The 16,056-nt window shown below is 47.2% G+C and overlaps 1 protein-coding gene across 1 annotated transcript in view; it reads right to left on the bottom strand.

Annotated features, from left to right (window-relative positions):
* The window catches only part of CACNA2D4 (calcium voltage-gated channel auxiliary subunit alpha2delta 4), a gene marked incomplete at both ends in the record, with an annotated part of 122,323 nt that extends 107,142 nt beyond the window's left edge, over positions 1 to 15,181 (bottom strand). The window contains 6 exons of the mRNA XM_080660714.1: positions 339 to 470; positions 799 to 961; positions 8,085 to 8,144; positions 10,544 to 10,660; positions 12,411 to 12,492; positions 15,084 to 15,181. Coding sequence (XP_080516840.1) covers positions 339 to 470; positions 799 to 961; positions 8,085 to 8,144; positions 10,544 to 10,660; positions 12,411 to 12,492; positions 15,084 to 15,181 — 652 coding nt within the window. The remainder of the gene's footprint in view (positions 1 to 338; positions 471 to 798; positions 962 to 8,084; positions 8,145 to 10,543; positions 10,661 to 12,410; positions 12,493 to 15,083) is intronic.
* Between the last annotated feature and the right edge of the window lie 875 nt (positions 15,182 to 16,056).

The following is a 16,056-nucleotide window of genomic DNA, read 5'->3' as shown; positions in this document are numbered from 1 at the left end:
GGTCTGAGTGCCAGCGTCCATCTGCAATACCCTTGTGGCCTTATTTTTTAAAAAAAATATATTTTATTGATTTTTTACAGAGAGGAGGAGAGGAAGGGAGAGGGATAGAGAGTTAGAAACATCGATGAGAGAGAAACATCGATCAGCTGCCTCCTGCACGCCCCCCACTAGGGATGTGCCCGCAACCAAGGTACATGCCCCTGACCGGAATCGAACCTGGGACCCTTGAGTCCGCAGGCTGACGCTCTATCCACTGAGCCAAACCGGTTTTGGCCCTTGTGGCCTTATTGTCAGAGAAGAAGCTAAGAGGATCTTGGTGATACCTCCCATGTCCTCACCTGGATAGATCCTAAAGAATCCAGTTGAGCTGCCAAAATATTGCCAGGTCAGTGTTGGGTCTCTCTGGAAGTTCTCCACAAAAACAGCGTTCAAGGCTTCGGACATGTAGACTCCATTTAAAATATCTGGGTCTGAAGGGCGAGATTGTAGAAGGAACTGCAGGGACACTCAATCAGGAGCAATAGTGACCAATTCTTCACCTGGGAACACACACACACACACACACGCACACACACAGCCAGCAGTGATGCAGTTCACACTTCCCTCTACATCTCACTCGGAGAGCCACACACCCTCTAAGCCAGGAGCCCTGAGCTTTCTCCAGCCCAGGCTCCTGTGAAATGATTCCCCACCCTGAGTCAGGGAGGTTGGAGAAGGGCTTCTCAGGAAAAGGGCCAAGTCGTTAACCTCCACCAACACCACCCCAACAACCATGCCAGGCCATGGGGCGAGGACTACCTTTGTTGTACACATTGGTGGGCAGCTGCACACTGCTGAGGGATGTGTTCACCCTCAGGTTGCTGAAGTGCGCGTTGGGCTCCAGGACAAACTCAGCCCCCAGGTCCACGTACTTGCCACTTGCATCCCTCTCGTTGATCAGGACCGAGTTGTAATAGTCAAACTAAGGCAGAGGAGAATGGGCCAGACAGGGACCAGTGGACAAAGACCCACCAAGTGCGAGAGAAAGAGAAATGGTGTAATCAGAGGACTCAGATGTGAGAGACCTCAGGTGGACTGACCGCTTTCACACAAGCTCCATTGGGGGGATGCAGGCAATACACAGGATTCAGATTTGGGGCAAATATGTATCCAGATAATTGGAGCAGGTGGTTGATTCAAGAAGGGTTTGACATAGATTTTTTTTTATTATTGCTCAGGTCTCCACTTTATTTATCATGTGTGGACACAACCAGAGATGGTGACAGAGACAAGCAGACAGATTCCAGGAGAGATAAAGGCAGCCTTGTCAGCATCACCAGCTTCTTCAGTGCAAGGCCCCAAGAGGTGGGGGTTCTCTCTTTAACAGCCTGCAGCCTGTGTCCCTGTGACCTTCAGGGAGCCAGCAGTCTGCTCTGTGCTCTTACACACAGTGCTGGATCCACTTGGATTACCACCTTGTAGCCATAACCAGACCCTCTTCCCACTGTCTCCACACCACGTGGTTCAGACCTGAAGAGCACCCTCATGTCCTGTCCATGCCACAACAGTACTGCCACAAATCCACTGCATCCCTCCCCAGCTCAAAGCCTTTAATATGTGCCTTGTGGGTTGAATAAAGGCCAGAGTCCTACCTTTACCACAGTAACTTTCTGCTTCACTATCCCCTGGATATACAGAGCTGACCACTGACAATTTCTTCTATCTTACGTATTTTTATTTCTTTTCCCTCGGCTTGGAAACACCCTCTATATGCCCTCAGCTGCTCAAATCCCTCTCAGCCTGGGCTGGTTCTGAGGATACTCTTTCTGGGGACTTTCTGAGCTCCCCCTTCCCTTCTGCACCATGGGAACATGGTACCAGGTGCATGGGCAGACTGTAGGCTGTATGCTAGAGTTTTTTGGTCTGTGAACTTCTTGACTTCAGTTGGACAGAGGCTAGCACACAGCATTGGGTGGTGAAGTCTGTGGAAGAGTGATTGCCACTCTACACCTCCACCCCAGGTTTTGTTAGTTGTCTCTCCTACCTGGCCCACAAATCCCTTCTAAAGACTCCAGAGCATTTCAGAATCTTATTGTAGGATCATACAAATCCTGAGCACATTAAAAGGTAATGTTGGGTGAAATTTCTCTTGGAGCAGCCAGCTCTGCCGCAGAGACCACGCCATCTTGAAGGGGAGAGTGGCTGTGATTGGAAGCCCAGCCTTACCTTCAACTGGGGAGACCTCAGATACCTCCTGGGACCCTACAACCACAATGTCCAGAGACCAGCTGCCTCAGCTGTGAACCCAGGAACACCGGGACTCCAGCCTCCCTGACTGCGGGTGCCTAAAAAGTCTGTGTGTGGGGGGGAGGGGAACAAAGTGGTGCGAATATGCAGATGAGCCCTGCACCTTCTCACAGAGCAGATAGAAAGAACAGCTGAATCAAATAACATCCACCGGGAATTGGTGAATTAAACACAGTTGGTGAGGCAAACCATGGACGGAAAAGATATTGCCTAGAGAAAGTCAACACAGGAGATAGAGAGCTACATAACCAGACACCCAGAGAGGAGCAGTCATGGGGATACAAAGAAACAACCCGCATATGAAAGAAAAGGAGGAATCACCAGAAAAGAAAGTAAACAAAATGGAGGCAAGCAATATGTCAGAGAAAGAACTCAGAGCAATGGTCATAAGGTTGTTGAAAAGGATGGAAGACAAATTCAATAATATCTGTAAGAACCAAGAGGAAATGAAGAAGATCCAAGAAGAAATGAAAAATGACATCGTTCCAACAAAGAACTCAATAGAAAGCATTAACAGTAGATTAGAAGAAGCAGAGGACCACATCAGTGAGCTAGAAGACAAGGTAGGAAAAAATACCCAAGCACAGCAGCATCTAGAAAAAAATCTTAAAAAACAGGAGGAGAGCCTAAGGGAACTTTGGGACAACACGAAATGAAAAGACAGCCGCATAATAGGGGTGCCAGAAGGAAAGGAAATGGAGAAAGGAATAGATAACCTGTTTGAAGAAATAATGACAGGAAACTTCCCTGATATAGGGAAGAAAAAACTCACATAAGTCCAAGAAGCTCACAGAGTCCCAAACAAGATGAACTCCAAAGGCCGACACCAAGACACATTATAATTAAATTGGCAAACACCAAGGACAAAGTAAGAATCTTAAAGCCTGCCAGAGAGAGAGAGAAAGTTACCTACAAAGGATCCCCCCTCAGACTAGCGACTGATTTCTCAATAGAAACACATCAGGCCAGAAGGAAATGGAATAAAATATACAAAGTCATGCAAAGGAAGGTTCTGAATCCAAGAATACTGTACCCAGCAAGGCTATCAATAAAAATTGAGGGTGAAATCAGGAGCTCACAGACAAAAAAAGGACTAAGGGAGTTTATTACCACCAAACCAGCAATGCAAGAAATACTAAAGAGACTTCTGTAAAAAGAAGAAATAGAAAGGGAAGAAGAAACACAGGCATAAAAAAATGAGAATGGTGACAAACAAGTACCTATCAATAATAACTTTAAATGTAAATGGATTAAATGCCCCAATCAAAAGACATAGGGTAGCTGAATGGATAAGAAAACATGACCCATATATCTGCTGTCTACAGGAAACCCACCTCAGAAGAAAGGACTCACACAGACTGATGGAAGGGATGGAAGAAGGTTTTTCAGGTAATGGAAATGAAAAAAAAAGCTGGGGTAGCAATACTTATATCTGACAAATTAGACCTCAAAGTGAAGACCATAACAAGAGATAAGGAAGGCCACTTCATAATACTAAAGGGAACAATTCAACAAGAAGATATAAATCTGGTAAACATATATCCACCCAATACAGGAGTACCCAAATACATAAAAAAACTTCTGGAGGATATCAAAGGAGAGAATGACAGCAATACAGTCATAGTAGGGGACCATATTACCCCACTAACACCACTGGACAAATCCTCTAAACAAAAAATCAGCAAAGAAACATCAATCCTAAATGACTCACTAGACCAGATGGAATTAATTGACATCTTCAGAACATTTTACCCCAAAGCCTCAGAATATATATACATTCTTCTCAAGTGCACATGGGTCATTTTCAAAGGTAGACCACATATTCAGACACAGGCAAAGTCTCTTCAAATTCAAGAAGATAGAAATCATATCAAGCATCTTCTGAGATCACAATGGCATAAAACTAGAAATCAACTACAATTAAAACAATAAAAAATTAAACACCTGGAGGCTAAATAGCATACTATTAAGCAATGATTAGGTTACCAAAGAGATCAAAAAAGAAATAAAAAGCATCATGGCAACAAATGACAATGAAAACACAACAATCCAAAATCTATGGGACACAGCGAAAGCAGTCTTGACAGGGAAGTTCAAGGCCTATCTCAAAATACAAGAAACAATGGTAATAAATTACCTAACCCTACAACTCAAAGAGTTAGAAAGAGAGCAACAAGAAAAGCCCAGTGTAAGCAGAAGAAAGGATATAATAAAGATCAGAGCGGAGATATACAACATAAAGACAAAAAAAAAATCAACAAAACCAAGAACTGGTTCTTTAGAAGGATAAACAAGATTGATGAACCTCTAGCCAGTCTCACCAAGAAACAAAGAGAGAGGACCCAAATAAACAAAATCAGAAAAGAAAGAGGTGAAATAACAACTGATCCCACAGAAATACGAATGGTTATGAAAAAATACTATGAACAACTCTATTCCAACAAAATGGACAACCTAGATGAAATGGACATGCTCTTAGAAAAATACAAGATCCCAAAATTCAATCAGGAAGAATCAAAGAACCTGAATGGCCAATAACTACCAAAGAAATTGAAGCAGCAATCAAAAATCTTCCAGCAAACAAAAGCCCTGGTCTGGATGGCTTTTCAGGGGAGTTCTATCAAGCATTCAAAGAAGAACTAAAACCTATCCTCCTCAGGCTATTCCAAAAAATTTAAGAGGAAGGCACACTTCCAAGCTCTTTCTATGAAGCCAATATTACCCTAATCCTCAAACCAGATAAAGACCACAAAAAAAGAGAACTACAGACCAATATCCTTGAACATAGATGCTAAAATCCTCAACAAAATTCTAGCAAATTGGATTCAGCATTACATTAGAAAGATCATACACCATGACCAAGTGGGATTTATTCCGGGGATTCAAGGATGGTACAATATCCGCAAATCAACAAATGTCATACATCACATAAACAAACTGAGAGACAAAAATCACATAATCATATCAATCGATGCAGAAAAAGCATTTGACAAAATCCAACACCCTTTCTTGATAAAAACTCTCAGCAAAGTAGGAATAGAGGGATCATACCTCAACACAATAAAAGCTTTATATGACAAACCTACAGCCAACATCATACTCAATGGGCAAAAACTAAACTCATTTCCCCTAAAAACAGGAACAAGACAGGGATGCCTACTTTCACCATTCCTGTTCGATATAGTACTAGAAGTGCTAGCCATAGCAATGAGAAAAGAAGAAGAAATAAAAGGCATCCAAATTGGAAAAGAAGAAGTAAAACTGTCCTTATTCACAGATGACATGATACTGTACATAAAAAAACCCCAAAGACTCCATCAAAAAACTACTAGACCTAATAAATGAATTTGGCAATGTAGCAGGATACAAAATTAACACCCAGAAATCTATGGCCTTTTTATACACCAATAATGAACTCACAGAAAGAGAAACAAACAAACAAACAAAAATCCCATTTACCATCGCACCAAAAAAAATTAAGATACTTAGGAATAAACTTAACTAAAGACATAAAAGACCTATATTCAGAAAACTACAGGACATTGAAAAAAGAGATAGAGGAAGACATAAACAAATGGAAGAACATACCATGTTCATGGATTGGTAGAATCAACATCATTAAAATGTCCATACTATCCAAAGCAATCTACAGATTCAATGCAATCTCCATTAAAATACCAATGGCATATTTCAAAGAACTAGAACAAACTACAAAAATTCATCTGGAATAAAAAAAGACCCTGAATAGCCACAGCAATCCTGAGAAAGTAGAACAAAGTTGGAGGGATCACATTACCAGATATCAAGCTATATTTCCAAGCCACAGTTCTCAAATCTGCCTGGTACTGGCACAAGAACAGACATATAGACCAATGGAACAGAAGAGAGAACCCAGAAATCGATCCAAGCCACTATGCTCAATTAATATTTGACAAAGGAGGCAAGAGCATACAATGGAGTCAAGACAGTCTCTTTAATAAATGGTGCTGGGAAATTTGGACAGATACATGCAAAAAAATAAAACTGGACCACCAACTTACACCATACACAAAAACAAACTCAAAATGGCTGAAGGACTTAAATGTAAGACGGGAAACCATAAAAATCCTACAATACTCCATAGGCAGCAAAATAGCAGACATATGTCATAGCAATATCTTTACAGACACAGCTCCTAGGGCAATGGAGACTAAGGAGAAAATAAACAAATGGGAATACATCAAAATGAAAAGCTTCTGCACAGCAAAAGAAACCATCAACAAAACAACAAGAAAGCCCACTGCATGGGAGAACATATTTGCCAATGATATTTCCCATAAGGTTTTAATCTCCAAAATTTATAGAGAACTCATACAACTTAACAAAAGAAAGGTAAACGATCCAATCAAAAAATGGGCAAAGGATCTAAATAGATACTTTTTGAAAGAGGACATACAGACGGCTGAGAGACACGTGAAAACATGCTCAAAGTCACTAATTATCCAAGAGATGCAAATCCAAACAACAATGAGATACCATCTCACACCTGTCAGAATGGCTATCATCAACAAATCAACAAATGACAAGTGCTGGCGAGGATGTGGAGAAAAAGGAACCCTCATGCAGGGCTGGTGGGAATATAGACTGGTGCAGCCACTGTGGAAGACAGTATGGAGTTTCCTCAAAAAGTTAAAAATGGAACTCCCATTTGACCCAGTAATCCCACTTCTAGGACTATATCCCAAGAAAGCAGAAACACCAATCAGAAAGGATATATGCACCCCTATGTTCATAGCAGCACAATTTACAATAGCTAAGATTTAGAAACAGCCTAAATGCCCATCAGCAGATGAGTGGATTAAAAACCTGTGGTACATCTACACAATGGAATACTACGCTGTGGTAAAAAAAGGAGTTCTTATCATTTGCAACAACATGGATGGAGATGGAGAGCATTATGCTAAGTGAAATAAGCCAGGCAGAGAAAGATAAATATCACATGATCTCACTCATTTGTGGAATATAATGAATGAACAACATAGACTGATGAACAAAAATAGATCCAGAGACAGAGAAACATCAATCAGAACGTCAAACCTCAGGGAAGGTAGGGGAGGGTGGGAGTAAGGGGAAGAGATCAACCAAAGGACTTATATACATGCATATAAGCCTAATCAATGGACACAGACAACAGGGGGGTGGGGGCATGAATGGGAGGTGGGGGGTAATGGGGGAATAAGCACACATATGTAATACCTCAATCAATAAAGAAATTAAAATAAATAAATAATAAAAAAAAAACTGTGGTACAGCTACTCAATGGAATACTACGCCGCTATAAAAAAGAAGGAACTTTTACCATTTGCAACAGCATGGATGGAACTGGAGAACATTATGCTAAGCGAAATAAGCTAGTCAGAGAAAGATAAATATCACATGATCTCATATGTGAGATATAATGATCAACATAATTTGATGAACAAGAATAGATCCAGAGACAAATGGTAGGGGAGGGGTGGGGTTAGAGAGCAACCAAAGGACTTGTATGCATGCATATTAGCATAACCAATGGACACAGACACTGGGGTGGTGGGGGCTTGCCCGGGGTGGGAATGGCTTGGGAGATGGGGGTATCAATTGGGGATAAAGGAGACATATGTAAAACTTTAGACAAGAAATAATTTAAAAAAAATTAGTGCTGAACACCCGCCTCCCTCTACTCCTTCCTATCCTGCACTCAGGGGCCACTGTCCAACCCTGGGGCAGGAGATTAGCCGTAATACCCTCTCAGCAGCTGCTCCAGGAGCAGGAGGACTCACCACCAGTGATTCATTGAATTCATGGTTCAGGTCAGCCTCCTCAGCCGCCTCTACCAGATTCTGAGGGATGGGAACACAGAGGGGAGAATGAATGGGCAAAAGGAGACCAGTGGGTCCTCAATTCCACTCCCAAGAATATACCCAAAGAGAACTGAAAACAGGGACTCAAACAACTTGTGTGTAAATGTTCACAGCAGCACAACAGCCAAAAGATAAGTGCACATTTCCAAGTGAGAGAAGCCAGTCTGTAAAGGATACCTACTGCATGAGTCCAACCACATGACGTTCTGGAAAAGGCAAAAATGGACACAGTAAAAACATCAGTGGTCATCAGGGGTTGGTGGTGGGAGGAGGGATGAATAGGTGTAAAACAGAGGGTTTTTAGGGCTGTGTGACTATTCTGTATGGTCTCTAATAGTAGATACATGTCATTGTGCATTTGTCAAAACCCACAGAATGTACAACACCAGGAGTAAACCCTAATGTAAACTATGGACTTTGATGTGTCGTGTAGGTTCATCTATTGTAACCAATGTACCACTCTGGTGGGGGCTGCTGACAGTTGGGGAGTCTGTATGTTTGTGGGGGCAGAGGTTATATAAGAATTTTCTGTACTTTCTTCACAAATTTGCTATGAACCTAAAACTGCTCTAAAATAGTCTGTTTAAATGTGTGTGCATATACATTTTAGTCATGTTAAAGTGTGCAATTAAGTGGCATTAGGTACATTCCCAATATTGTGCAACCACCACTATCTAGTTCCAGAACTTCTCATCACCCTCAAACGGAAACCCTGTGACAACCAAGCAGTCAGTCCTTGGCTCCTGGCAACCACTAATCTGCTTTCCTTCAATGGATTTTCCTATTCTGGATATTTCACACAAATGGAATCACACAGTAGGTGACCTTTTATATCTGGAGTCTTTCACAGAGATGTCTTTAAGGTTCATCTGTGTTTTAACACACAGCAGAAAGTCATTCCTTTTCATGGCTGAATAACATTCCATTGTATGGATATGTCATATTTTGTTTATCCATTTATCAGTTGATGGACATTTGGGTTTTTTCCCCCTTTCAGCTGCTGAATATAAATATACACAGGTTTTTGTTTTGTTTTGTTTTGTTTTGTTTTTGTCAAGGGAACCTCAGTACAACTGGGGGGAAAGAGGAGAAGAGCTGAGCTCCTATTCTGGCTTGGTCAGGGCCAGCCACTAAGCCTCTCTGGGCTCCATGTAACTGTACATGGGGTAGAAGAGTCTCCACCTTCCCTACTCCCAACCCCCAGTTCCTAGGATGCGATGAAGAAATTCCACAGGGCCAAGATTACTGGAGTGCTGCTTTGCAACAAGTGTCCCCATGGAAGGGTCCGTGGCTGTGTCCCCCGCCAAGGGACCCCCAGAAGGGAGCAGGGACTGGTGCTTGGAAAAGGTCTGCAGAGCAAGCACTGGTTTGATTGATTTTCTGAGGCTGAAGCTGGGAGAAGGACACAGTGCATCTGGAGCCCCAGGGAGCCCAGGGCCTTGCCTCTGGGGGTGAGCCAGGACTGCCGGGCTATAGAACCAGGGGACCAGCCTCCGCAGTGGATCGCTCCTGCATTCCAGCACTGAAGGTAGTGGGTGGTCCTGCTGAGCTGGTTGTGTGGGGTCAGTGTCCCCCTGCTTCCACCAGGATGGCATCTCTAGGCCCTAAGTGTCTTCTCAGTGGTTCCTGATGCTAAGATCCCCTGCCTCTAGGCCTGGAGAAAAGAGGCTGCAACTTGTAAAAGAAGTGGGAAAGAAGGCCTCAGCGGTTTTACACAGGATGCCTCCCAGATGGTCCTTTGGATAGAGGATGTGGCGCATGCTGGATATGCCATGGTGAAATCACCTGAGCAGAGGCCTTCGCTATAAGCACCTATGCTGTCTGGGTAGCCCTCAGAGCCCTTGGGATCCATGAAGGGTGGGTCTGTATGGCAGGAGTGGAAAGGATAGGGGGCAGTGTAGGGGAAGGAGCAAAGGAGAAAGGGGAGGTAGGGAACTTTACTTTGTATGCTTTCCATCCCTCTATACTCCCATCCATCCTCCACCCAATTACCACCTATCCATCCATCCATCCATCCATCCATCCATCCATCCATCCATCCAGTGGCTCCTCAGCCCTCATTTTTTTCCTTCTCTGCACCAGTCACTGAATATAACATCATGTTGCAGAATCCCCCCAACACTGCAGGTTGGTCCTATTGCACTGGACGCTGTTCTCTAAGGCAGAGCTCCAATCCCAGCCCTCCCTCTCCCCTTGCTTTCCATCGTTTCCTCCTTTACAAGGACTTTTCGGCTCCTGGGGATGCTAGGCCAATGCTCGTGAGGTAGGAAAAGGATGATATGGGTGAGAGGGTGCAGGGCCATGGCATCATTTTGAGGGTATTTTGGTGTGACAGGCTGAGCAGAGTCCCCCTCCCCCAGATCACAGGGCCTGAGCACCTTGACAGCCTCCACTTTCCTGCGTAGCATGGTCTCCATGTCCTCTGAGAACTTCTTCACCAGCTCCAAGCCATCCACCTCCTGGATCCTCAGACTGGGCTCCACATCCTTGTATTTCTGTCAAGGGGAACGTGGGAAAGATGGCACCTGTCATCGGCACCAGGAGGTTCGGTACCTCCGTCTTCTCGGCCAGTGCATTCACACCGCGAGGCCTTGCTCACTCAGCTGGAGGCAGGACAGGCCCTCTCCTCCTCAGGTAATCGCCCTACTACCGACAATGGTTGCCTCTTATCACATGTCCTCTCTGTTCCAAGGGCTCTGGAGTCTGGACACATTCAGTTAATGTCCTTAAGAGGGAGTGGACTGGGGCTCAGAGGGGTCAAGGAACTGGACCAAGGTCACACAGCCAGGTCTCCAAGACTTCTGTACAGCCATGCATGCCCCTTCCCTGGGGCGGTTCATGTGGACTGTGACTGCCCTGAGCATCAGTTCATTCCGTGCCCCCTCCCCCGCTCCCCCCGTCTATGCGCATCCTGTCCAGACCAAGCTCAGCAATGACAGGTATTGACGCCACCTGACAAACCGTTCAGAGAGCTGGATTCGAATTCACTCTCTGGGCCTGAGGGAGATCATCTTTCCCTGAGTACGTGTGTCACCAATGTACAAAGGCTCAGGTCAGCAACCTATTAACCACGTGACCTGAGGCAAGTTATTCAGTCAGTTTCCTCATCTGCAAGATGTGACATTAGCATGGTTTAGAGAATGTTCTAGAATGCATAGACTTAGAGAATGTTTTTACCCCAGTCACATAAGGATTGCTCCATGCTTCTCACCGGGTTAGAGGGCACAAATGAGAACATGGAATGAAATGGTGCTTTGCAGAGTAGGAGTGTGGTAGGGCAGTGAGTGGGAAGTGGGATTGAGCTGTTGTTGTTATAGTGGCCTGTGGGGGTCCCTGAACGGGCCGGCACCCTGGCTCCGCCTGCTCCCTCCTGTGGGCTGTGGGAAGGGCAGACAGGAAGGAGCTGCTGGTGGTCACATGCAGGCATAAAAGCCTGAGAGTTGCTTTTAGCATCATTTAGAAAATGGCAAATGTCGTAGTCACCTCATGAAGTTGTGGTGAAAGTTAGACCCTGAATATAAAGCTCACAGCAAATGGTGATAATAGAGAACAACAAGCTATTATTAAAACTGCTCTAGGAGTTATAAATATCAGAGGGAAATGAAGTTGTTTATAATCTCGTAAGAGGACAGGCTAGGTGTCAATCTGCACACAAAGCTATTAAGCAGGGGAGTGGGGCTTGCTGGTGCCCCGTCCTCTCTATCGGGCCCTGTGTCCTGCCCAGGAGCTGGGCACGGCCCAGACCTCTGCTAGGGCCCCTGTGGCTCTGCAGCCCCCAGACATGGGAGCGCTGAGAACCAGAGGTGCGGAAGCTCGCTGTGCACAGAGGCCACGGGCCCGCTCATGCTCATGCTGCCCAAGCAGTGCCTGCAGGACTCACCCCTCCTCCTTCTGCCCCGCCCTTTCACAGGAGCCAGGCCTGCCTCCCAGCCTGCTGTTTCTGCCCCCTCATCCCTCTGTTTCTCACAGCTCCTCCCTCAGTAAATCCCTCTCATCTGTCTAGTAGTTCCATCTTGACCTCCGCTTCTCCGGGGATCTGAGCTGACACTATGCTCCTGACCACCCCACTGACTTGCTCTGTGACTTGGATCTCAGTTTCCATGTCTGAAGAGGAGGGGACTGGATTAGATGATGGCTAAGACCCCTCACAGCACGAACATGCAGGGATTCTGGGTCTCTGCTTCTTGGCAGGGCTCCCTGGCTGACCGCCCACAGGCCCTGGGCGCTCTGGGAGGTGTTACTCACCTTCTGCAGCAAGAGAGAGCCTGAGTATTTGGTCACGGTGTCATACAGGTTCCCGCCAAAGGTGTCTGCCCACAGCTTCACTCTGCCGGGCCGTGAAGGTACATGTGTGTACACACACAGACACACACACATGGAGACACACACATAGATGCATATGCACACACACAGGCATAGACAAAGCAAGTGTCTACATGCATAGACACCACTGATGCACACATGCACAAATACATAGACATACATGATACACAGAGACTCGCACAGTAACACACATGTACACGCAAACACATACACACTGACACACATCCAGAAGGACACATATGGCAAGGCAGGAGACTCTGAGGACCCACAGGGGCCCAGCAGCGGCACTGAGCGGGCTGAATGCTCTTGGCTGCATCTCGCGCTGAGGGATGAGGGGCAGGGGCAAATGAGGCAGAACCAAAGCCTGACCTCAGGCCCCCAAGGGCTGTGGTTTGTGGGCGGGGAGTGGAGAACAGAGGAGGGCAAGAGGCTGTGGACAGGCCTGGAGCAAGGCAGGGAGGACCCTGAGGACAGACAGGAACTGCCTGGGCACAGCTGCAGCTTCTCAGTGAGTCGCTCCCCTCCAGTGTCCCCTGCTCAAGGTCACTGCAGGCTGCTGCATCCTGCTGAAACTTCAGAGGGAGTGTGAAGTGCAGGGGCAGAGGAAAAGGCTCCCAGCTGCTTCTGCAGAGGGTGGGCCAGGCGGTGCGGGCAGGAGAGGCCACACCTGACCCTGACGCAGGCAGCCTCTGGAGAAACCCTGACCTTTTGTCCATCCCCAGAAGGATATGGAGGTCTCACCATCTGGACAGGCTGGAGGAGTCCTCGGGGTAGGCACAGGCTGAGTCTGAGCCTCTCCAGATGGAGCAAATGGAGTTTGCCCACATGATCATTTCGAGATCAGCATTTATTCAGCCACTCAACCATAACTACTCATGTCCTGCGTACCGGGCATTGTGCAGAGTCCTGGAGCCACATCACAGTCTTCACCTTTGTAAGCCCTTCCATTAGAGGGACGCCCCTTTATATATAGAGAGCTTACTACTTATTTGAAGGGACACCAGTGAAACTTGGGGAGGGGCAGTGGTGGTCAGGGAAGGCTTCCTGGGGGAGGTGGGATCTGAGTTCAGTGTTAGAAGCTGGGGAGAATTTAGGGTGAGAGTACAGAAGAACTTTGGGGAGAAAAACGTGACTTCCAGGTTTCTAGCTTGGGTGGTTGAGCTGATGGGGTGTTATTAAATAAAATGAATATCAGAAGGATCATGGGACAGGTGGGGGAGGGTGGAAGGGGATGAGTGTAGCCTGGGATACACAGAATGGGAGGTTTCTGCTGCAGAGCTATGCTGCAGAGTGATGTTGGGCAGGTTGTGCATTGTCCAACTCCAGAAAGTACCAATCACTTTGTATCTTGAAAGACACAAACTTGAATTTAAAACCTTGCATGGTGTTCAGGAAAAGCTGTCCACAGGCAATGGATATATGAGCCTAACAGGTAGAGGCAGGGCTAAGAGTCATTAGTACATGAGTGGCGGTTGAACTTCTGAGCATAGATGGGCTCTCTCAAGGAGAGAGTGTGTAGCATGAAAAGATCTGAGTGGCTGACAAGCCTGGGGAACCCCAACACCAATCTCAGGGGCAGGAGCACCCGAGAAAGACAGAGGTGACAGATGCCCAAGGAGGCCCAGGTGTGCACAGCGTTATGAAAGTTGAGGCAAGGAGACTCAAGGAAAAGGGGGAAGCCAGTGTCCGAAGAGTCCAAAGAGAGAAGTCCAGAAATGTCTAGTGGATTGGGCAATGAGGGCCTTTGATGACTTGGGTGAGAACAGATTAGGGAGGGCAGGAGAAGCCAGGGCAAGCATTGGAGGCTGAGGGCTGAGTGGAGGGGTGGTGTCGCTTCATAGGAGAGAGAGGGTCTTTGGGGTGGGGTAGAGGAGGGGGTCAAGGTCCTGGGTTGAGACCTGGCGTCAAATGAGTGGGCAGGTGCAGTGTAGAGAGTGCTTTGCTCAAAATTTATTTAATAGGTACACCAGAGCCAAGGACTAAAAATATACATGCCCAGAGGGGTTGCATAGTAATTTAAATGTATACCAAAGTGTAAATGACTGATACCAAGTCTTCATGACAGGGTGTAACGTCGGGGCCTGGAGGGAGGCAGAAAGGCATAGGAAGGGAAGACCGAGACCACCAAAGTCCAATTTGACCTGGTTCCTGGTTGCACAAGCCATTTGGTTGATTTAGAACTGCTTCACCCTTTCAGAATGTTAAAACTAACTTCCTAACTAATCCTTGGGGAGCCGCAATAATCGTGTAAATCAGCACAGCTCCCACTCCCAGGCCCCTAATGGCAGCGATTATCCTGGAAGGAGTGTGCCCTGCAGGTGCTCCCTTCGCTGCTTGTCACCCCAGGAGTGTAAGCCAGGCGATCAGGTCAGCTTATAACCAGCAGGTGGCTGGGGAGGGGCAGGCAGGACTCCCAAATGGAAGAGAGGAGGGTGAAGAAAAGGTCTTCATAGCCAGAAAGGGGGCGTGGCCCCCAGGGGAGAGCTGGAGGGAGATCGGAGGTGGGAGGCGCAGAGGATTGAGCTCTGCCAGGGGGAAGGAAAGGAAGGAAGGGAAAAAGGGTTTTATGGGGGAGGGGCTGAATTGGATGCTTACGTTTCCAGAGGAATCATGGCCTGCCCCCACGTGGGGGACAGCAGCAGACACAGGATGACTGCAGTCTTCCGCAGCGAGGGCCACAGGCAGCGGGGCATCCTGCTGCAGGTGGGGCAGGGGTCTGGGTGGGCCTGGGAGATCTGGGCCTGTGCTCCTGCTATGGTCAGGGTGGGCAGAGGGGAAAGAGCAGCCTCAGACCGTGGGCTCTGTCTGCCTGTTGGCCAGATCCTTGGGGCGCCCCAAGCCTTCTGCTTTTTGGGTCCTGGTAAGCCCGGGGTTCCCAGCTTTCAGTCTGGTCTTGTCTGCAATGCCTAGTGGGAGAAGGGGCTTAGCTCTCTGTCCCGCAGAGAACAGCGACAGAGGAGCCTCGCCTCGCCCGACGAGCAGGCTTCCAGGAGAGGGGCTGACTGTGGCAGGGGAGGCTGTGACAGACGAACCCCTTAATCCACTGGCCTCTCCTCTAATCCCCTGGCTGACAGCAGGGGGCGGGCGGGGAGGGGTTGGCAGGATGACCTCGGCAGGATTACTCTGCTTTCAGAAGACAGGACTTGCCCATTCCATCGGTGGGAGCACATGCTCCTGCTTTAAAGAGGCAGTCCTTCTGGACCCAAGGGTAGGAAGGCACTGTGACACTGGCTCAGGGCAACAGCTGGCGTTTGCCCAGAGTTCTGATTTACCAAGAGCTGTACAATCCTCCCTTTGAACTGCAGAGCCGTCCTGGCAGGTCGGTGTCACCCTCCCTGTTTTCAGGGCTGTGAGACCAGGGAGGCTTGGGCACAGGGTTGAGTCTCACTCTGGCTTATGGCTCCAGGCCCGCTGCCTTTGGCGGGTTCAGAGGTAATGCCAACATCCTATGTCTCCTCCTCCCACCCCCCCACCCCCCACATCGCACGCACCTGCTCCTGGTTCCAGTCTAGGGGCACATTTGCCAAGAAGCTGATGAAGAGTCAGGGTCCCTCCCTGTGCAGCAACA

Source organism: Plecotus auritus (genome assembly GCF_963455305.1).
Source record: "Plecotus auritus genome assembly, chromosome: 3".
In the NCBI taxonomy this organism is placed as follows: domain Eukaryota; kingdom Metazoa; phylum Chordata; class Mammalia; order Chiroptera; family Vespertilionidae; genus Plecotus; species Plecotus auritus.
This window is presented reverse-complemented; position numbering and strand designations above follow the sequence as displayed.